The sequence below is a fragment of the Rhinatrema bivittatum genome, chromosome 7 (genome assembly GCF_901001135.1).
Source record: "Rhinatrema bivittatum chromosome 7, aRhiBiv1.1, whole genome shotgun sequence".
Lineage (NCBI taxonomy): Eukaryota > Metazoa > Chordata > Amphibia > Gymnophiona > Rhinatrematidae > Rhinatrema > Rhinatrema bivittatum.
This window is the reverse complement of record NC_042621.1, coordinates 33,380,069-33,401,930: the sequence shown is the minus strand read 5'-3', so window position 1 is coordinate 33,401,930 and position 21,862 is coordinate 33,380,069. Positions and strand designations below refer to the sequence as shown.

The 21,862-nt window shown below is 47.9% G+C and overlaps 1 protein-coding gene across 3 annotated transcripts in view; it reads right to left on the bottom strand.

The window, feature by feature from the left end:
- Nucleotides 1-21,862, bottom strand: part of VPS9D1 (VPS9 domain containing 1) — a 306,602-nt gene that overhangs the window by 180,701 nt on the left and 104,039 nt on the right. For all 3 annotated transcript variants that reach the window (XM_029608215.1, XM_029608216.1, XM_029608217.1), the window contains exons 8-9: nucleotides 21,362-21,449; nucleotides 7,259-7,344 (exon numbers count right to left, since the gene is read on the bottom strand). In XM_029608215.1, the coding sequence (XP_029464075.1) occupies nucleotides 7,259-7,344; nucleotides 21,362-21,449 (174 nt within the window). The remainder of the gene's footprint in view (nucleotides 1-7,258; nucleotides 7,345-21,361; nucleotides 21,450-21,862) is intronic.

Here is a 21,862-nt window from a genome sequence, read left to right as displayed (position 1 = left end):
AGGAAAAGCCCGAGCCCTCGGCCAAAGCGCCGCCAGGACTGGATCTCCCTTCTTTGAGGAGGTGACGACAGTGGGAGCCACTGGAGCAGGCGGGTCCGGTGGAGGGTCCAAATCTAATTCCTGAATGATCTGCGGGATGAGGTCGTCCAGTTCTTCCCTCTGGAAGAGGCGTAGGGTACGCGGATCATCCCCTTCTTGCGTGCCGTCCCCTTGGCCCCCGTCCGGGAGGTCAGGTCCCTGTCCCGCTGGGTCGGGCACCGCCCCCACTGCCGCTGGCGCCGAACGGACCCGAGTAGGAGGACGGGAGGCCCCCGCTCCCGAAGGGTCGGGGGGGGGCCGGCGCCGAGGGCAACATCCGTGGGATCTTAGGGGGGGGGTCCCACAGGTGTGTCCAGCCCCTGTAGATAAGCGGTATGCATGAGCAGGATAAACTCCGGAGAGAATCCCGGCCTGCCCGGGTGCGTTTTGAGGGGCGGCGTGGTTCCTGCTCCCTGGCTCTGGGTGCTTGGCTCCTGCACCAGAATCGGGGGGGGCGACCCCGCTTGTAGGGTCTTCCCGAGAGACGTTCTCCCTCGTGTCCTGCGCCTCCGGGCGCTCAGAATGTAAGCTGGCCCCCGTTCCCGCCAAAAATGGCGGAGTGGCCGGCCCGCGCCGCCTGGGCAAAAAAGAAAATTCATTAAGGGACTGTGAGGTACCTTCCCCCCCGGGAAGGCATCGTGCACAGATGCCCTCCCGGGAAATACGGGACCCTGGGTCGCCGCAGGCCGCGGCATCGGGATCGCCGGGGGAGAGATGAAACACGGCGGCAAAAAAGAGCAAAAGCCTCGGGGGAGCCACGCGCACGAAAGTGCCGCTGCGGGGGGGCCCGGGCGGCCCGCACTGCCCGCTGTCCGCAATTACAGGGGGGTGCCGCGGGGGGGCCTTCCCGGCCACACAACCCGCCCCAGAAGTCTTTCCCAAGCGCGGCAGCAGCCCACGAGGAGCTGCAAAATGGCCGCGGGTGAGTGAAGAAAAACGAAGAGGCCGGCACCACCGGCTTTCGCGGGCACCAGGAGCTGTGCTGTGAAGAAAAACGCGGGCACCAGGAGCTGTGCTGTGAAGAAAAACTTACTTACCCCTGCTGCAATGACAAAGAAAACAGCACGGCTGCAGAAAAGAGACAGGAGAGATAAGCCACTCCCCAAAAGGTGAAAGGACCCTGCTTTACTTTCTTTTTTTTCTTTTTAAAACTTGATACAAGACTTGATACAAACTTGATCCATGAGAAAAAGGCAGCAAAATAATCAAGCAAAAGAAGTGAGAAAGAAGGAAAAGGAGGAGAAGCCTGATTCCCCTACTCGCATCTGCTGGAGTCAGAAGATACTGAACTCCTGCAGAGGGGGTAGTAGGATATATGGATACGCCCCCTCAAAGCTTGTGCTGACTCCATCTGCTGGATTGGGGACATAACCCACTGTCTGGACTGATCCAGGTACGTACAGGGAACCAAACGATAGTGCCGGGCAAACGTGTGAACCGATTTCCAGGTGGCCGCCCTACAGATCTCCTCTGGAGATATATGATGGCATTCCGCCCAGGACGTGGCCTGGGCGCGAGTAGAGTGAGCTCGTAACCCCGCGGGTAACGCCCTACCCTGCAACAGGTACGTCGATCGAATGGCTTCTTTCAACCAACGAGCAATCGTAGTCTTAGAGGCTGCCTTACCTCGCCTCGGACCACCATAGAGAACGAACAAATGGTCCGACATTCTGAATGCATTCGTGATTTCCAAATATCGCAGCAGCGCGCGTCGGACATCCAACTTATGAAGATCCTTAGCCAAAGGATCTGAAGCCCGTACCTGCAAAAAAGATGGCAACTCGACCGTCTGATTGACATGGAACGATGAAACCACTTTAGGTAAAAAGGACGGTACCGTCCGCAACGAGATGCCCGCGTCCGAAATCCGCAAAAAAGGCTCCCGACACGACAGAGCCTGAAGCTCAGGAATCCATCGCACCGAGACCATGGCCACCAAGAACACGACCTTCAGAGTTAAATCCTTGAGAGTGATCCTGCGAAGAGGCTCAAAAGGCGCCGCACACAACGCTTTAAGGACAACATTCAAATTCCAGGACGGACAAGGCTGCCTAAACGGAGGCCGCAACTGCCTCGCCCCCCGAAGAAAACGCACTACATCTGGATGTGCCGCCAACGATGTCCCATGAATCCGTCCCCTCAAGGAACCCAGAGCCGCCACTTGCACCCTCAAGGAACAACAGGAAAGCCCTTTGGACAAACCCTCCTGTAGAAAAAGAAGTATGTCCGAGATAGCCGCTCGGATAGGTACCACGTCGTGTTCAAGACACCAGGATTCAAAAACTCTCCATACCCGCACATAAAGCTAACGACGTAGACTTCTTACGGAAACGCAGAAGCGTCGACACCACCGAATCCGCGTACCCCTTGGATCTCAACCTTTGCCTCTCAAAAGCCATGCCGCTAGACAAAAGCGATCCACCAGGTCGAAACAAACGGGCCCCTGATGAAGGAGATACGGAAGATAAGGAAAACGAAGTGGACCCTCTATCGCCAGATTCAGCAGATCCGCGAACCACGGCCTTCTTGGCCATTCTGGGGTGACGACTACTATGTCCGCAGGGTGCTTCTCGACTCGACGTAGTACACTGCCTATGAGAGGCCATGGCGGAAACACGTAGAGTAAGACATCCGTCGGCCACGGCACTACCAGAGCATCCACTCCTTCCGCTGCCGTTTCCCGACGCCGAGCAAAGAACAGAGGAGCTTTTGCATTCTTGAACGTTGCCCGATCGGGCACAGATGAGTTGAAACGCTTGCTCCGCGAGCTCCCACTCCCCGGGATCTAGCCAGTGGCGACTGAGAAAATCTGCCTGGACGTTTTCTACCCCGGCAACGTGAGAGGCCGCAATACTGCTGAGATGAGCCTCCGCCCATATCATCAATGACCGAGCTTCGGATGCTACTGCCTGACTCTTGGTTCCCCCTTGTCGATTGATGTAAGCCACCGTGGTTGCATTGTCCGACAATATCCTGACTGACCGACCGCGGATAAGAGGGAGGAACCGCAAAGAGCCAGTCACACCGCTCGAGTTTCCAACCGATTGATCGACCAGGATGACTCCCGAGGCGACCATTGACCCTGCACTGACTGTCCGAGGCAAACTGCCCCCCAACCGAGCAGACTGGCATCCGTGGTAACCACTGTCCAAGACGGAGTCTCCAGCGATACCCCTCGACTCAAGTTGGCTGGACAGAGCCACCAGGTCAAGCTGTCCCTGGCGTCCTGGGTCAGCGGCAAGGGAAGGAAGAAGTCCTCCGATACTGGCCGCCAGCGGGATAGCAACGCTGACTGCAAAGGACGCATATGAGCGAAAGCCCACGGCACTAATTCCAGCGTAGAGTTCATAGATCCCAGCACCTGCAAGTAATCCCATACTACCGGTACCGGCTTGCCCAACAATCTTCGGATCTGAGTCTGCAACTTCAGCATTCGACCCTGCGTAAGTGACACTGTGCCTTGACACGTGTCGAACAAAGCTCCCAAATACTCCAGGGACTGCGTTGGTTCTAGATGGCTCTTGGCCACATTGACCGGCACAATAGCCCCAGCGATCGCAAGAGCTGTAGCACCCTTTGAACCGCCGCTTGACAAAGATCCTCGGCTGCCTCAACCAGGGGGAACGGTCCCCTCAGGACCTTACCCTCCCCTGGGAGGCGGGGACTGGGACCAGCAGGCAAGCCTCTGCGGTCCTTACCCACTACAGACAACACCTACCTGTCCTACCTTTTAGCTTTACTTTTTCTTTTTTTTTTTTTAAACTACCACCTAAAAACTTAGGCCCAAAAACAGACTGTAGGTTTTGCACCCTCTCCACCTGCTAGGAGACAGAAGAATACTGCCAGACTGTAGGTGGCACCAGCCTAGATATAGGCGGAGTTTTTGTTTGTAAACTTCTGTCTCCATCTGCTAGAGGGGGGGCAAAACCCAGGAGTCAGGACTGATCCTGGTACGTACAGGGAATACCATTTGTTTGAATAAAGCTTCTTGCATGGCATCTACTATCTCTCTACTATTATTAGAATCTGCAGATGGGATTCTCCAGTCTACATCTGGCATATTAAAGTCTCCAACGATCACCACTTCTCCCTTCTTTCCCATCTTTTGGATGTCTTCAACCAGATTTCTGTCCAGCTCTTCTTTTTGGTTTAGAGGCCTGTAAACCACTCCAATATAGATGGATGCCCCATCATCTTTTTTTAGGTCGGCCCATAGTGCTTCTTCATTTCCCCATCTTCCTTGCAGCTCAGATGCTTGGATATTGTTTCTGACATAAAGAGCCACACCTCCCCCTTTCCTATCCACTCTGTCCTTCCTTAACAAGTTAAAGCCTGGTATTGCTGTATCCCAATCATGAGATTCTGTGAACCATGTCTCTGTGATAGCAACAACGTCCAAGTCCGCCTCCACCATTAGGGCTTGCAGATCTGGGATTTTATTGCCCAAACTATGAGCATTTGTGGTCATAGCTTTCCAGCTTTTCTCGTTAAGGTTACTGCTTTTCCTGGACTCCTTTTGAGACTTTAGATGAGTTTTGTTATTCACTTCACTCTTTCCCTTTGCAGTTGTGCCACTGATGACAGAGTCATCCATCACAATGAGCTTTTTCCTTTGGTTATGGATCTGGAATTTCTGCATGCATTGGGTTTTTTTTTCTCTTTTCAGGTAACACTTCAATGTTTTTCTCAAGAACTTGTTCAGTGTTTAATATAGAGAAGGCTTTTTGTACTTGTTGCACTTGATACTGTGTGTGTCTCCTCATCACAGGTCTAATTCTACCAGAGCCCACTGTAATCCTGGTTTTTATTGAGTTCCTTAATGTCCTGTTTGAGTGGGGGGGTATACTTGTGGACTGCCCATCTGTCAAGAAAGGCTGCCTGTGGGTCACATGTCTTATCCTACCTGAGCCCACTGTATCTCTCTTTTTTCTTGACTCCTGGTTTTTCTGTGGTATGCCAGGTCCAGTAATGGACAAACCGCTTGGACTCTAGGGATGGCCGGACCCTCAGCAGGCTTAGGGACCTTCGGTGGAGGAGATTCCTGCAAAGTTAAATCAGCTTCTGCCTCCATATAGGTTTTGTGCAACAACAGCACAAATTGAGATGAAAAAGGGTGCTGTTGCTTTAAGGCCCCCCCCTCCCCGGGGGGAGGTTCGGGCAGGGAGGAGAATCAGTAATCAAATCTGAAGGTTTCACAGGACTCAAACTGGGTGAAGAAAGCCACGGAGGTAAATCCCCTCCCCCCAAGCTGTGCACTGCTTGGGGTCCGCCGTTCCCACGCTGATCGGGAACGGAGCAGGTCGACGACTGAAACCCTGCAGAGCCCTGCCTGCACTTCGCGACCGCGAGGTAAGTGCTCCTCTGCCTTCTATAGGAATTTCTGATGGCCCCTCTCCCCTTTGAATGCAACGGGAGCAGAGGCCATTGCGGGAGAGCCACGCTGCCGGCTCCAAGCAGGCAGAGCACCGCGATCCATGCGGCATTTGATAGCGAGCTGCGCTGAGCAAATAAAAGGTTAAAAATATCCCTTCCGGAGACCCAGGCTGCCTGCCGACTTCTTTGGGGGGGGGGGGGGGGGGGGGGTTTGGAGTTTTTTTTAAACGCTCTAAATCAACCAGGGAAAGGAAAAATCGTCCCTGGGTCTGAGCAAATCGACAGGGGCTCCCACCAGAGGAATCTACACGTCTCTGGGATGTTAGGGGGAGGGACCAGCCCACCGGTTAATCCTCTTTCTCACCAGGCTGAAAGTAAACACTCTGGAAATTAGGATCTCAGGGCAAGAACCCCAGCCTTGCCTACTACCAAGGGATCAGAAAGGTCTGAACCCCCTTGGAAGGACTTGCACTCCAGAAGAAGCACTCCTTCTGTTACTTCCTTTACTGGTTTTTTTTTTTTGTTTGTTTGTTTTAAATTGTTGATCTAGCCAAGGTCATTAAAAAAAAAATCTCTGTTCTTATTAATGAGCTATAGTAAATATACTCTTTTTTTTTTTTTTTTTTTTTTTTAAAGATCAGGGCCACAGGTTCTGTCACCCTCATCTGCTGGAGTCAGAGAAATACAGCGGTCTGGACTGATCCTGGTACGTACAGGGAACTAAAATTCTTTTTTTTTTTTAAACTAACAGTCTGCAGGAGTGCACTTCTACCATCTGCTGGAGTCAGATAAATACTGAGGGTCTGCAGATGGCACTCTCATATATGTAGCAGTGCCCAAAGTTTTGTTCTCTGACTCCATCTGCTGGACGGGATGCACAACCCACTGGTCTGGACTGATCTGGGTATGTTCAGGCACATGGGCGCACAGACTACAAGGCCCCACTGTGTGCACAACCTGGATGCACAGCGAGACGCACACACTGGACTGACAATCCTGTAGAGGGCAGCTTTAGAAAGCGTGCAAAAAGCTGTTGCGGCCTACCACAAGGCATGCAAAAAAAGCCTTGGAGCGGGGCCTAGCCTGTTCAACCCGCTAGGCTACCCACGTCCCTCGACCTCCTACAGAGCGGAACGAACGTCGGACCAGCACACTGAGCACGGAGACTGGGGGGGGAGGATACCCTGTACAACAAAAAACCTCCTACTAAGACTCTGTATTTATCTTTTTTTTTTTTAAGCTTACCGGAGCTCACTCTTACCTGGCTGAGTACAGAGACAGTCTCTGGCTGTGGGGGAAGAAGGCATATGCTGTCACCAATGCACTTGGCTTCCTGCACCTGCTGGCTTTCAGCTGCTCAAGCAGCTAAGTCCACGCCGGCAAAATCAGCTACCGGACCAAGGCACACACATCTGAGGGACCACGGAAATCACCTCAGAAGTTCTCAACTGGGTGAGGGACCACTTGGTATCACTGCAGGTGTTACTTTAAAATGAAGCAATCCCCAGTGGGGAGATGCACGTCCACCATCTGCTGGAGACGGAAAATACTGACAGACTCATGTCACTGCAGGGGTATATGTACTGTGATGTCAGTTTACTCCGACTCCATCTGCTGGTAGAAGTGCATAACCCACTTGTTCTGGATTCATCTGACTGGACGCTACGAAATTACTAGATTTTCAAATTCAAGTGTCAGGTAAGGGCCCTGGAAACAGCTCTGACCCTACTTTACTGCCCAGGGGCTGCGATTAGCATCCAAGGAAGGGACCCAGCGGGATCTCTTCTTCTTTGGATCAGGTTAGTACCTGAGGAGATGAAAGACCAGTTCCGCAATCAGAGACAAATCATTCGGACTTTTCTGTATCTTGGCTTTCCAGAGTTTGGGCCACTCCTAAGAAGGTGAAAAACATGACAGCATATTACAGATCTGTCTGCAGCTCTCCATTAAATCCACTCCCCAGCACAGTACAAAGAATGGAGAAATTACTTACCTGATAATTTCGTTTTCCTTAGTGTAGACAGATGGACTCAGGACCAATGGGTTATGTGCTCCCCTGCTAGCAGATGCAGACGGAGTCAGGTTTCAAAGCTGAAGTTACCTTAATATCCCCTGAAGCAACCTCAGCCATTCAGTATTCTCTTCAAAAGCTACTGTGAACATAGTACTGAAAAACTTGAATACCACTTGATAACTTGATTAAAAAGTGGTAACCATAAGTGTACTCAACTAAACATAAGTGCTGAATCCCAGCAAAATTATAGATGCCTTGATCTAGGGATAGGGTGATGGCTTAGTCATAACCTCTTGGAATTGCGAGTCACCTCATGGGCGAATCCTTGACACCATTCCTGAGCAGCCGTGGGCAGGATGCTGAGTCCACCTGTCTACACTAAGGAAAACGAAATTATCAGGTAAGTAATTTCTCCTTTTCCAAGCGTGTAGCCAGATGGACTCAGGACCAATGGGATGTACAAAACGGGGGTGGGATGCTGCCTGCGATCCGGATAGCACCGCCCTCGCAAAGCGTGCATCCTCTCGAGCCTGTATGTCGAAGTGATAGAACCTGGAGGTGGTCTGTAAGGAGGACCCTGCCACTGCTCGGCAGATGTCGACAGATGACAGTAGCTTAGCTTCCGCCTAGGATACTGCCTGGGCCCTAGTGGAATGAGCTATAACCTGAAGGGATAAAGGCTTCCCCTGCCTCTACATAAACTCCCGTGATCACTTCCTTGATCCAGTGAGCTATGGTAGTCCTCGAAGCTGCTTCGCCTTGTTTCTTTCCACCATGAAGAACAAACAAGCAGTCTATCTTGCACACCGGTCCTGAATGTTCCAGATACCGTACTAAAAGCCTCCTGACGTTTAAGTGGCGTAGGAAGTGGTAGTTTTCCATGTCCTTGTGTTTATCTAGGGACGGTAAGGAGATGGGCTGGTTCAGGTGAAACTCTGAGGCTACCTTTGGCAAGGAAGAAAGGAACAGTGCGAAGCTGTAACGTTCCTGGATTCAACCAGATTAACGGTTCCCAACATGACAGCGCCTGAAGTTCAGAGATGCTATGATCCGAGCATATCGCCACCAAGAATACAGTCCTCATCATTAACAGGCATAGAGCCAGACTGCGTAGCGGCCGAAAGGAAGGCCCTGCTATAAGGCCCAATACTAGATTGAGGTTCCATGTTTAACCTCTTCTTGGAAACGGGCCAAGTCTGGATGTGTGGACAGGCGGGCTCCGTTCACCTCGCCTCTGAAACAGGGGAGAGGCATCACCTGGACTTTCAAGGAGCGGAGGGGCATCCCTTTTGTTAAGCGCTACATCACACTTAAAGGTGCTTTTCCATGAACAGAAGAGTTCCATACCAAATGTAGTAGAAACAAATTTTAAATTTTTTATTGCATATCAAAAAGCAATGCAGGTACCCTTGGGAGGAACAGAGGGACAGGACCTCTCTGGCCAGAGCTCAGGAGAAGCTCTACCCTTTGTTTCTCTCCATACATTAGTAAAGTCTTCTTTTTATAGATAATAGTCTCAATCCCTAAATTGCTTGAATCTATGGGAGTATCATGTACACAGTTTCTTATGTCAAAACGAGATGAATTAAACCTATATTACCCTGACCCTCCTCCCAAATTGGGGCCTATTTGCCTAATGTTCACATCAAGCTTCTATTAGTCCTTTGTCCTGTCAGGTTTTCACCCTCAGGGAGGTTTCCAAGACTCTGGTTTCATTGGTGCCACTTTAGTTGAAACGTTAGCCTGTGAGATTCTGACCTTTTCCTTCTGCTTTTCTTTGACCCCATGACCTTCCATCATACGTTTTTGACATCTCCTGCTGCTGTCCAGATGTCTCCTGTAATTTCTACAAATTAGAGTCAATAGGGCATTTAAGGTTCCCATGGCCAGAACTGCAAGCAGGCCGAAGCAGCAGAGGATTCTGGGTGAGTCATAGTCTCCATGTTGGTCTCAGACTCAGGCACACATATCATTTTGTTCTGTCCATCCTGTAAAAGTTCCAGAATCATGGGGATCCTGGTTGTCGAGGGGGGCACCCTGTGCTCCTTGCAGCAAGCCTCAAATATTTTCCAGATCCATACGTACGCCAAGGATGTCAAGAATGTCCACGCGCGGAGCAAGGTGGCAATTACTGCCGTCGAATATCCACGCTTCGTCAGGCAAGCCCTCTCAAGGGCCAGACTGTAAAACAAAACTGAGCTGAGTCTTCGTGAAGGATCAGACTTTGTTGGAAAAGGTCCTTCTGTGGAGGGAGGCATAGAGGGCTCTCCACCAGAAGCCTCCGCATGTCTACATACTGTGGGCTTCTGGGCCAATCCGGGGCCACTAGAAGGACTAAATCTCTGTGGTGTTCAATCTTGCGAATGTGAACGCCAAGGAGGGAGGTGTACAGTCGCTCCTATTCTGACCAGGCCTGACAAGGGCTTTGGTCCCTTAGGAATGCTGATCTCTTCTAAGACTGAAGAATCAGGGGACCTTACCATTTTGAGATGTGGCCAGTAGGTCCATGGATGGGAGGCCCCAGTGATCTATCAGGAACCGGAAGGCTCTGGTCGACAACGCCCATTCTCCTGGACTCAGACTCCTTGCTGAGAAGCTCTGCTCTGACGTTGTCTTTTCCTGCGATGTGGGAGGCTGAGATCCCTTGTAGATTTAACTCCGCCCATTCCATAAGGAGGACTATTTCCAGAAATAATTTGTCTTTTGGTTCTTCCCTGGCGGTTGATGTAGGCTATCATTGTTGTGTTGTCCTGTATCACACGGACTGCCTGGCCCTGGAGTCTATGGCTGAATTGTAGGCACGCTAATCTGGCAGCTCAGACTTCTAGGCGGTTTATGCTCCAGCACGCTTCTTCCTTGGTCCGTCGCTCTGGGTTGTCACCTCCTCACCCTCAGGGGCTCGCGTCCGTTGTGAGGAGTAGCCAGTTTGGTGGGGCCAGGCTTACACCCTTGCTTAGGTGAACTTCCTGGAGCCGAGAACATAATTTTATTGGAAGGTGGAGGCAAATCAAGTAGTCTTGAGACAGTGGGTTCCAACGTGACAGCAGGGAACATTGGAGTGGCAGCATATGAGCCCTCACCCATGGTATTACCTCCAGGGTTGACGCCATCAGGCTAAGGACCTGAAGACAGCTTAATACTCTGTGGCGCATTGTATTCGTTAACCGATGCACTTGGCCCATCAGCTTCCTTATCCTCGAAGGAGGGAGGAGGACTTTGTCCTGCTTAGTATCGATCCAGACTCCAGATATTCTAAGGACTGGGAGGGCTTGAGGCAGCTCTTGTCCATGTTCATGACCTAACCAACTTCCTGAAGCAGTGACATGACCCTGCTAGTCGCCTGGAGGCTCTCTTATAATGACTTCGGCCAGATCAGCCAGTCGTCTAAGTAAAGATGCACCAGGATTCCTTCTTTCCTCAGTGCTGCCACCACTACCACCATAACTTTGGAGAATGTTCTGGGGGAGGTTGCCAGTAATATGAAAGTAGGCCTCCGAGAGGCCCGGGGAGGTTAAGAACTCTCCCGGTTGTATGGCCATTATGACAGAATGGTGAGTTTCCATGCGGAAGTGGAATATCCACAGATGACAAATGACACTCTTGAGGTCCAGGATGGGGCGAAACAAACCCCCCTTCTTGGGTACGATGAAATAGGTGGAATGATGCCCCATATTTTCCTGGGGACGTAGGTACTGTAGTTATAGCCCTCAAACCGAGGAGCCTCATCAACGTAGATTCCACTGCCAGTTTCTTGTGCTGGGAGTGTAAGGGCAACATCACGAACATGCCCAGAGGGATGCTGCGAAATTCCAGAGCATATCCTTCTCGCATTATGTCCAGTACCCATATGTTCGACGTGATCTCGACCCATTGCTGAAAGAAGAGGGATAGTTAGCCTTAGTACTGGAAAGTAGCAAGAGGCTTTCTGTAGGGAGATCAGACTGGACCAAGGAATCTGGCACTTCCTCCGTGTTGCCGGGTCCCAGAAGGAGCCAGTGAGGTAGCAGGTTGTGCCTGTACTATGGTCTTCAAGGCCCTGGAAAAATAATTCCAGCCTAGAGAAGACGGAAGGGCCCCTGCCTAGCCCAGGAGTGCTGGGGTAGGTGCCACTGAATTCCCTCTCCCACGGCTGGCCCAGACGTGGGTGCTTCTAGCTAAGGCTGTGGCTAACCCCTCATCTGAATGGGAGGAGCCAGGCTTATCAAAGACCGAGGAAGCCAACTCTCCTTGGACTTCCTCATTGTGTTGACACAGGTTGAAAGTTAGGTCAGGTTGAGAAGCACAAAGAGCAAGGTGCTTAGAATTAAGAACATAAGAACTTGCCATGCTGGGTCAGACCAAGGGTCCATCAAGCCCAGCATCCTGTTTCCAACAGAGGCCAAAACCAGGCCACAAGAACCTGGCAATTACCCAAACACTAAGAAGAACCCATGCTACTGATGCAATTAATAGCAGTGGCTATTCCCTAAGTATAATTGATTAATAGCCATTAATGGACTTCTCCTCCAAGAACTTATCCAAACCTTTTTTGAACCCAGCTACACTAACTGCACTAACCACATCCTCTGGCAACAAATTCCAGAGCTTTATTGTGTGTTGAGTGAAAAAGAATTTTCTCCGATTAATCTTAAATGTGCTGCTTGCTAACTTCATGGAATGCCCCCTAGTCCTTCTATTATTCGAAAGTGTAAATAACCGAGTCACATCTACCTGTTCAAGACCTCACATGATCTAAAAGACCTCTATCATATCCCCCCTCAGCCGTCTCTTCAAGCTGAACAGCCCTAACCTCTTCAGCCTTTCCTCATAGGGGAGCTGTTCCATCCCCTTTATCATTCTTGATTGCTGGTGGCATTGGCGGTGGTAGCTGTGCTTTGCAATTGGCTCGCACTTAAAAGTTATTTGCGCACAAATTTAGAGCTCCTAGATGGGGCGCGGCGAGGTGGCGCTCGGGTCATGCGCTCAGCTTTTCCTGTATGAGTTTATGACATTGCGCAGTTATAGTACGTGCTGACCATAATGCGCCTTCGGAGTTGTGAGTATAAGTATGTGCTGATGTAGCGCGCACAGTGCTTTTCAGAGTTGTGTGCACAGGTAAGTGCTGACGAAACACACACAGCACTTTTAGTTGTGCACATAACAATGTGCTGACGTCACATGCACAATGCAAGCGCTGTCAGAGTTGTGCGTGCAAGAACGTGCTGACGTGCACAGCTCTCTCACAGTTGCGGGCGTACGTTCGCGCTGAAGTCACACGCTTAGTGTAAGTGCTTTCACAGTTGTGCGTGTATGTGCTGACGTCGCTCGCAGCGCTTTCAGAGTTCTGCGCGTAAGTAAGCGCTGACATCACGCGCAGCACTTTCGGAGTTGTGAGCATAAGTACGTGCTGACATTACGCACACTGCCAACGTACTGCATGAACCAGCGTTCTACGCGGGGCTATACGACACATACAGAAACACGTGCAAGATGGCGCTGATGAGGCCGACCACTCAGTGTGGCGCTGATGAGGCCGACCACTCAGGGTGGCTAGTGGGCGTGAGGATCGCCTGGTAACATGCCTACCTGGTGCGAAGGTGGCGGACCTCACGCGTCACCTAGATAGGATTTTAGACAGTGCTGGGGAGGAGCCGGCTGTCGTGGTACATGTGGGCACCAACGACATAGGAAAATGTGGGAGGGAGGTTCTGGAAGCCAAATTTAGGCTCTTAGGAAGAAAGCTTAAATCCAGAACCTCCAGGGTAGCATTCTCTGAAATGCTCCCTGTTCCACGCGCAGGTCACCAGAGACAGGCAGAGCTCTGGAGTCTCAATGCGTGGATGAGACGATGGTGCAAGGAAGAGGGATTCAGTTTTGTTAGGAACTGGGGAACCTTTTGGGGAAGGGGGAGTCTCTTCCGAAGGGATGGGCTCCATCTTAACCAGGGTAGAACCAGACTGTTGGCGCTAACCTTTAAAAAGGAGATAGAGCAGCTTTAAACTAGAACAAAGGGGAAAGCCGACAGTCGCTCAGCAGCGCATGGTTCGGAGAGAGGTATCTTCAAAGGATACTAATGATGCATTAGAATTAGGGCATCCCAACAGTGAGGTTCCAATAATTAGAAAAATAGTCCAAGTGCCTGTAACTAAAAACTCACCTGAGCTAAAAAATTCTAACTTATCCCTATCAATTAAAAAGCGGAATGAAAATACAAACAAAAAACAAACTTTGAAATGTTTGTATGCTAATGCCAGAAGTCTAAGAAGTAAGATGGGAGAATTAGAATGTATAGCAGTGAATGATGACATAGACTTAATTGGCATCTCAGAGACATGGTGGAAAGAGGATAACCAATGGGATAGTGCTATACCGGGGTACAAATTTTATCGCAATGACAGAGAGGAGCACCTGGGAGGAAGTGTGGCGCTTTATGTCCGGGATGGCATAGAGTCCAACAGGATAAACATCCTGCATGAGACTAAATACAAAATTGAATCTTTATGGGTAGAAATCCCTTGTATGTCGGGGAAGACTATAGTGATAGGGGTATACCACCGTCCACCTGGTCAAGATGGTGAGACGGACAGTGAAATGCTAAGAGAAATTAGGGAAGCTAATCAAATTGTTGTGCAGTAATAATGGGAGACTTCAATTACCCCAATATTGACTGGGTAAATGTATCATCGGGACACGCTAGAGAGATAACGTTCCTGGATGGAATGATAGCGTTATGGAGCAATTGGTTCAGGAACCGACGAGAGAGGGAGCAATTTTAGATCTAATTCTCAGTGGAGCATAGGACTTGGTGAGAGAGGTAAAGGTGGTGGGGCCGCTTGGCAATAGTGATCATAATATGATCAAATTTGATTTAATGACTGGAAGAGGAGCAGTGTACAAATCCAAGGCTCTCGTGCTAAATTTTCAAAAGGGAAACTTTGATAAAATGAGAAAAATTGTTAGAAAAAAACTGAAAGGAGTAGCTACAAAAGTAAAAAATGTCCAAGAGGCGTGGTCATTGTTAAAAAATACCATTCTAGAAGCAGAGTCTAGATGTATTCCACTCATTAAGAAAGGTGGAAAGAAGGTAAAACGATTACCGGCATGGTTAAAAGGGGAGGTGAAAGAAGCTATTTTAGCCAAAAGATCTTCATTCAAAAATTGGAAGAAGGATCCAACAGAAGAAAATAGGATAAAGCATAAACATTGGCAAGTTAAATGTTAGACATTGATAAGACAGGCTAAGAGAGAATTTGAAAAGAAGTTGGCTGTAGAGGCAAAAACTCACAGTAAAAACATTTTTAAATATATCCGAAGCAGGAAGCCTATAAGGGAGTCAATTGGGCAGTTAGATGATCGAGGGGTTAAAGGGGCACTTAGAGAAGATAAGGCCATCGCAGAAAGATTAAATGATTTCTTTGCTTCGGTGTTTACTGAAGAGGATGTTGGGGAGGTACCCGTAATGAAGGTTTTCATGGGTAATGATTCAGATGGACTGAATCAAATCACGGTGAACCTAGAAGATGTGGTAGGCCTGATTGACAAACTGAAGAGTAGTAAATCACCTGGACCGGATGGGTATACACCCCAGAGTTCTGAAGGAACTACAAAATGAAATTTCAGACCTATTAGTAAAAATTTGTAACCTATCATTAAAATCATCCATTGTACCTGAAGACTGGAGGATAGCAAATCTAACCCCAATATTTAAAAAGGGCTCCAGGGGTGATCCGGGAAACTACAGACCGGTTAGCCTGACTTCAGTGCCAGAATAAATAGTGGAAAGTGTTCTAAACATCAAAATCACAGAACATATAGAAAGACATGGTTTAATGGAACAAGTCAGCATGGCTTTACCCAGAGCAAGTCTTGCCTTACAAATCTGCTTCACTTTTTTGAAGGAGTTAATAAACATGTGGATAAAGGGGAACCGGTAGATATAGTATACTTGGATTATTCAGAAGGCGTTTGACAAAGTTCCTCATGAGAGGCTTCTAGGAAAAGTAAAAAGTCATGGGATAGGTGGCGATGTCCTTTCGTGGATTGCAAACTGGCTAAAAGATAGGAAACAGAGTAGGATTAAATGGACAATTTTCTCAGTGGAAGGGAGTGGGCAGTGGAGTGCCTCAGGGATCTGTATTGGGACCCTTACTTTTCAATATATTTATAAATGATCTGGAAAGAAATACGAAGAGTGAGATAATCAAATTTGCAGATGACACAAAATTGTTCAGAGTAGTTAAAACACAAGCAGATTGTGATAAATTGCAGGAAGACCTTGTGAGACTGGAAAATTGGGCATCCAAATGGCAGATGAAATTTAATGTGGATAAGTGCAAGGTGATGCATATAGGGAAAAATAACCCATGCTATAGTTACACAATGTTGGGTTCCATATTAGGTGCTACAACCCAAGAAAGAGATCTAGGTGTCATAGTGGATAACACATTGAAATCATCAGTACAGTGTGCTGCGGCAGTCAAAAAAGCAAACAATGTTGGGAATTATTAGAAAGGGAATGGTGAATAAAATGGAAAATGTCATAATGCCTCTGTATCCCTCCTTGAATACTGTGTACAAATCTGGTCGCCGCATCTCAAAAAAGATATAATTGCGATGGAGAAAGTACAGAGAAGGGCTACCAAATGATAAGGGGAATGGAACAGCTCCCCTATGAGGAAAGACTAAAGAGGTTAGGACTTTTCAGCTTGGAGAAGAGACGGCTGAGGGGGGATATGAGATGTTTAAAATTATGAGAGTTCTAGAACGGGTAGATGTGAATCGGTTATTTACTAAGAACATAAGAAAATGCCATACTGGGTCAGACCAAGGGTCCATCAAGCCCAGCATCCTGTTTCCAACAGTGGCCAATCCAGGCCATAAGAACCTGGCAAGTACCCAAAAGCTAAGTCTATTCCATGTAACCATTGCTAATGGCAGTGGCTATTCTCTAAGTGAACTTAATAGCAGGTAATGGACTTCTCCTCCAAGAACTTATCCAATCCTTTTTTAAACACAGCTATACTAACTGCACTAACCACATTCTCTGGCAACAAATTCCAGAGTTTAATTGTGCGTTGAGTAAAAAAGAACTTTCTCCGATTAGTTTTAAATGTGCCCCATGCTAACTTCATGGAGTGCCCCTAGTCTTTCTACCATCCGAAAGAGTAAATAACCGATTCACATCTACCCGTTCTAGACCTCTCATGATTTTAAACACCTCTATCATATCCCCCCTCAGTCGTCTCTTCTCCAAGCTGAAAAGTCCTAACCTCTTTAGTCTTTCCTCATAGGGGAGTTGTTCCATTCCCCTTATCATTTTGGTAGCCCTTCTCTGTACCTTCTCCATCGCAATTATATCTTTTTGAGATGCGGCGACCAGAATTGTACACAGTATTCAAGGTGTGGTCTCAACCATGGAGCGATACAGAGGCATTATGACATTTTCCGTTTTATTCACCATTCCTTTTCTAATAATTCCCAACATTCTGTTTGCTTTTTTGACTGCCGCAGCACACTGAACCGACGATTTCAATGTGTTATCCACTATGATACCTAGATCTCTTTCTTGGGTTGTAGCACCTAATATGGAACCCAACATTGTGTAATTAAAGCATGGGTTATGTTTCCCTATATGCATCACCTTGCACTTATCCACATTAAATTTCATCTGCCATTTGGATGCCCAATTTTCCAGTCTCACAAGGTCTTCCTGCAATTTATCACAATCTGCTTGTGATTTAACTACTCTGAACAATTTTGTGTCATCTGCAAATTTGATTATCTCACTCGTCGTATTTCTTTCCAGATCATTTATAAATATATTGAACAGTAAGGGTCCCAATACAGATCCCTGAGGCACTCCACTGTCCACTCCCTTCCACTGAGAAAATTGCCCATTTAATCCTACTCTCTGTTTCCTGTCTTTTAGCCAGTTTGCAATCCACGAAAGGACATCGCCACCTATCCCATGACTTTTTACTTTTCCTAGAAGCCTCTCATGAGGAACTTTGTCAACGCCTTCTGCAAATCCAAGTATACTATATCTAACGGTTCACCTTTATCCACATGTTATTAACTCCTTCAAAAAAGTGAAGCAGATTTGTGAGGCAAGTCTTGCCTGGGTAAAGCCATGCTGACTTTGTTCCATTAAACCATGTCTTTCTATATGTTCTGTGATTTTGATGTTTAGAACACTTTCCACTATTTTTCCTGGCACTGAAGTCAGGCTAACCGGTCTGTAGTTTCCCGGATCACCCCTGGAGCCCTTTTTAAATATTGGGGTTACATTTGCTATCCTCCAGTCTTCAGGTACAATGCATGATTTTAATGATAAGTTACAAATTTTTACTAATAGGTCTGAAATTTCATTTTTTAGTTCCTTCAGAACTCTGGGGTGTATACCATCCGGTCCAGGTGATTTACTACTCTTCAGTTTGTCAATCAGGCCTACCACATCTTCTAGGTTCACCGTGATTTGATTCAGTCCAACTGAATCATTACCCATGAAAACCTTCTCCATTACAGGTACCTCCCCAAAATCCTCTTCAGTAAACACCGAAGCAAAGAAATCATTTAATCTTTCCGCGATGGCCTTATCTTCTCTAAGTGCCCCTTTAACTCCTCGATCATCTAACGGTCCAACTGACTCCCTCACAGGCTTTCTGCTTCGGATATATTTAAAAAAAGTTTTTACTGTGAGTTTTTGCCTCTACAGCCAACTTCTTTTCAAATTCTCTCTTAGCCTGTCTTATCAATGTCTTACATTTAACTTGCCAATGTTTATGCTTTATCCTATTTTCTTCTGTTGGATCCTTCTTCCAATTTTTGAATGAAGATCTTTTAGCTAAAATAGCTTCTTTCACCTCCCCTTTTAACCATGCCGGTAATCGTTTTGCCTTCTTTCCATCTTTCTTAATGTGTGGAATACATCTGGACTGTGCTTCTAGAATGGTATTTTTTAACAATGACCACGCCTCTTGGACATTTTTTACTTTTGTAGCTGCTCCTTTCAGTTTTTTTCTAACAATTTTTCTCATTTTATCAAAGTTTCCCTTTTGAAAGTTTAGCACGAGAGCCTTGGATTTGCACACTGTTCCTTTTCCAGTCATTAAATCAAATTTGATCATATTATGATTACTATTGCCAAGCGGCCCCACCACCGTTACCTCTCTCACCAAGTCCGGCGTGCATAAGTGTACTCTTTCGGATAATAGAAAGACTAGGGGGCACTCCATGAAGTTAGCATGGGGCACATTTAAAACTAATCGGAGAAAGTTCTTTTTTTACTCAACACACAATTAAACTCTGGAATTTGTTGTCAGAGGATGTGGTTAGTGCAGTTAGTATAGCAGTGTTTAAAAAAGGATTGGATAAGTTCTTGGAGGAGAAGTCCATTACCTGCTATTAAGTTCACTTAGAGAATAGCCACTGCCAATAGCAATGGTATCATGGAATAGACTTAGTTTTTGGATACTTGCCAGGTTCTTATGGCCTGGATTGGCCACTGTTGGAAACAGGATGCTGGGCTTGATGGACCCTTGGTCTGACCTAGTATGGTATTTTCTTATGTTCTTATGTAATGCGGGGCCTAGCCCACCGAGAGCTGCTCAACCTGCTCAGAGGCTCAATTCCCCTTACCCTCCGCGGGAGCGGAAATGACGCTGGTACGGATAAGATCGTGCTGACCTGCCCTCAGAATGGGAGGGGCTAGGCTTGGAGAAGTTCTGAGGGTCTAGCCCTCCCTGGACTTCCGCACAGTGCTGACACAAGAAGGATTTTAGGTCAGACTGAGCAGCCCTAATATGGCAGGCAGCACAAAGAGTGTTGCTGCCAGAGCCATAGTTGTTTTATGCGTTCAGCTGGATAGCGCTTAGATTGGAGCACGCGCAGATCTGCGCCAATGCGCATACACATAAGCGCCCTTGAACTTAAGTGTCCAGTTGTGCGCAAGTGTATGCATGCACTTATGCACGCCGGTGAGCATACATGTATGTGCGCACGTATACGCACAAAGGGCTGGCCCGCACTGCATGTACCAACAGTCAAAGGGGTGGAAATGGCGTCACACCAAACAGAGTGCAAGATGGCGCCGATGCGACCTGCCACGTGGTGTGCCCACGAAGCCTGAAGCGTGGCCTCTCAACCTGCTTGGAAACTCCCTTCCCCTAACAGGATTGGGAACATCGTCAGTATGGCGTGCCGAGCAAGGAGACTGGAAAAAAGATTTACCGAAGCCCTTCCACATCTCTGAAATAGAGGAGTTCTTCTCTACTTAACTGGGCTCAGCGCTTACCGGTTGAGTACAGAGGCGGTCTCCTGCTATGGCTTCCTACACCTGCTGCATTTCAGCTGCTGCAGCAGCAAAGTCCACGCCGGAAACTGGCTACCGGACCAAGGCACACCTCTGAGGGATCTCAGAAATCGCCTTAGGAATTCACAACTGGGGGAGGGACCGTTAGGTTTCACCGCAGGAGAGCGGGGCTCGATCTTTCTCGAATGTAAATGTTCCTTCTTCTAATGAGTACTACAATCCTGCTAAACACCAGTGCTGGTGTAGGGGATAGCACGTCCACATCTGCTAGGAGATGGGAGATACTGAATGGCTGAGGTCGCTACAGGGGTATAGCTAGGGTGATGTCAGCTTTGAAACCTGACTCCGTCTCCATCTGCTAGCAGGGGAGCATATAACTCATTGGTCCTGAGTCCATCTGGCTACACGCTAGGAAATCAAACATTACAGCCCCATTCTAGACATGCATACACATGCCATTCCCTCTCCCTGACACGCATGTTAATATTCTTCCCCAATGTATGCCCACATGCAAATACCTCTCCCCAACACACATCAACTGCAGTGACTAGGATTGCAGAGCCTCAAATCAAGTAGTTTCTTCGACCAGAAAGCAGGTTTCTAGGGGATATTCACAGATAAACAGACACACCAAACTGGGAGCAACAACAAGGCTCAGAAATCCTTATGTCTTTTAGGATAAAAGCTGGATCGAGTGCATTACCACCTCATATAGCTTAGCGTCACTGAAGTACAAATAGCCAAAACTGGCCCTTATCTATTGACTCTTGAGCAACTGTACATAAGCTGTACTCCCTTTTCATGCCAGTAAGGTGACAAACACCTCCACCCCCCTGCTTTTCCCGCTCCCCATTTCCCATTCCTGCTGACACCTGATCCTTTTCATTTCTGGGGTGTGGCATCAGCATGCCCCTAGCACAAGGGCACCCCCTCTACCTTGCTACTGCCCTCTGTCTTTGCCACCTTGTCCAAGGGGGGAAAACCAGTATCTCCTGCTGTCCCCGACTCCATTTCTGCATAACAATTCTGTCATGCCTTTTCTCCATTGCCCATGCCTCTGCCTACCAGTTTCAACCTGCTTTATCCTACCTCCCACCCATCTAAGTTTCCAGAACGGCAGCCTATGCCCCTACTGGCTGGGCCTTCCTAACTGGGCATACCATACATTTTAATTCTTCTTTTGTTACCCATTTTTTTTTAATGTGCCAGTGAGGAGCTGATACAGGAGACAGGGGACAGGGGACCTGGATAGGGATGAAGGAAGAGGAGGGCAGGGGTCAAGTCCAACTGAGCTGATCACAGAGGAGCAACCTACTAGTATGGGAGGAGTAGCCACCTAGTGGATAGATCAGCAGCCTGAGAACTAAAGAAGCTCAGGGTTCCTGCTTCTTCCACTAGTGCTCCTTGTGATCCATTACCTCAGGTACAAATTTAGAGATTGTAAGCCCTTTGGGGGTGTGACCTATCTACCTATTGTACACCCTGAGCGAGAGCTAAACCTGAATAAATAAAAATAGGGAGAAAGAGATGGAAAGAGGGGGAATTTCTCATGGCCAGTTCATACTGAGAAAACAAATGAAAGATCTCTGGCTATTCTGCATACTTACATTGTCCTGCTCATACTCCAGGACTGCAGCATAGAGAACCCTTTTTTCCTGCTCCTCTGGTGTCACAGCTATGCTGCTGGAGAACCGCCTGTACAAAAAAAAAACAAAAAAAACCAGACAGATAGATGGAAGAGAGGGAAATTTGGGCTGCAGTTTGTAATGGGAAGCACTGGACTTACAGAAACATTCACTTCTCTCAAGAACAATTTCAGCTGTCAGATAGCATGCTTTAATTTTATAGCCCTTCCACTAAATCCTTCCAATTCCACAAAACCTGCCCCCTAGACACCCTTGCAACGGCCTGCTCCAACATCCCAAATCACATTGACCTGGAGTCAGCAGATAGTGCTATATCCTCCTGGGCAGAAACCACCCTAAAAATTGCAAACAACTTATGTCCAATCATTCAAAAACAATTACACAAACCAAATCATTCCACAAAAATCCCTGGTACACACCCATACACTCAAAACCCAAAAAATCCAGCTTAGAGCAGCTGAA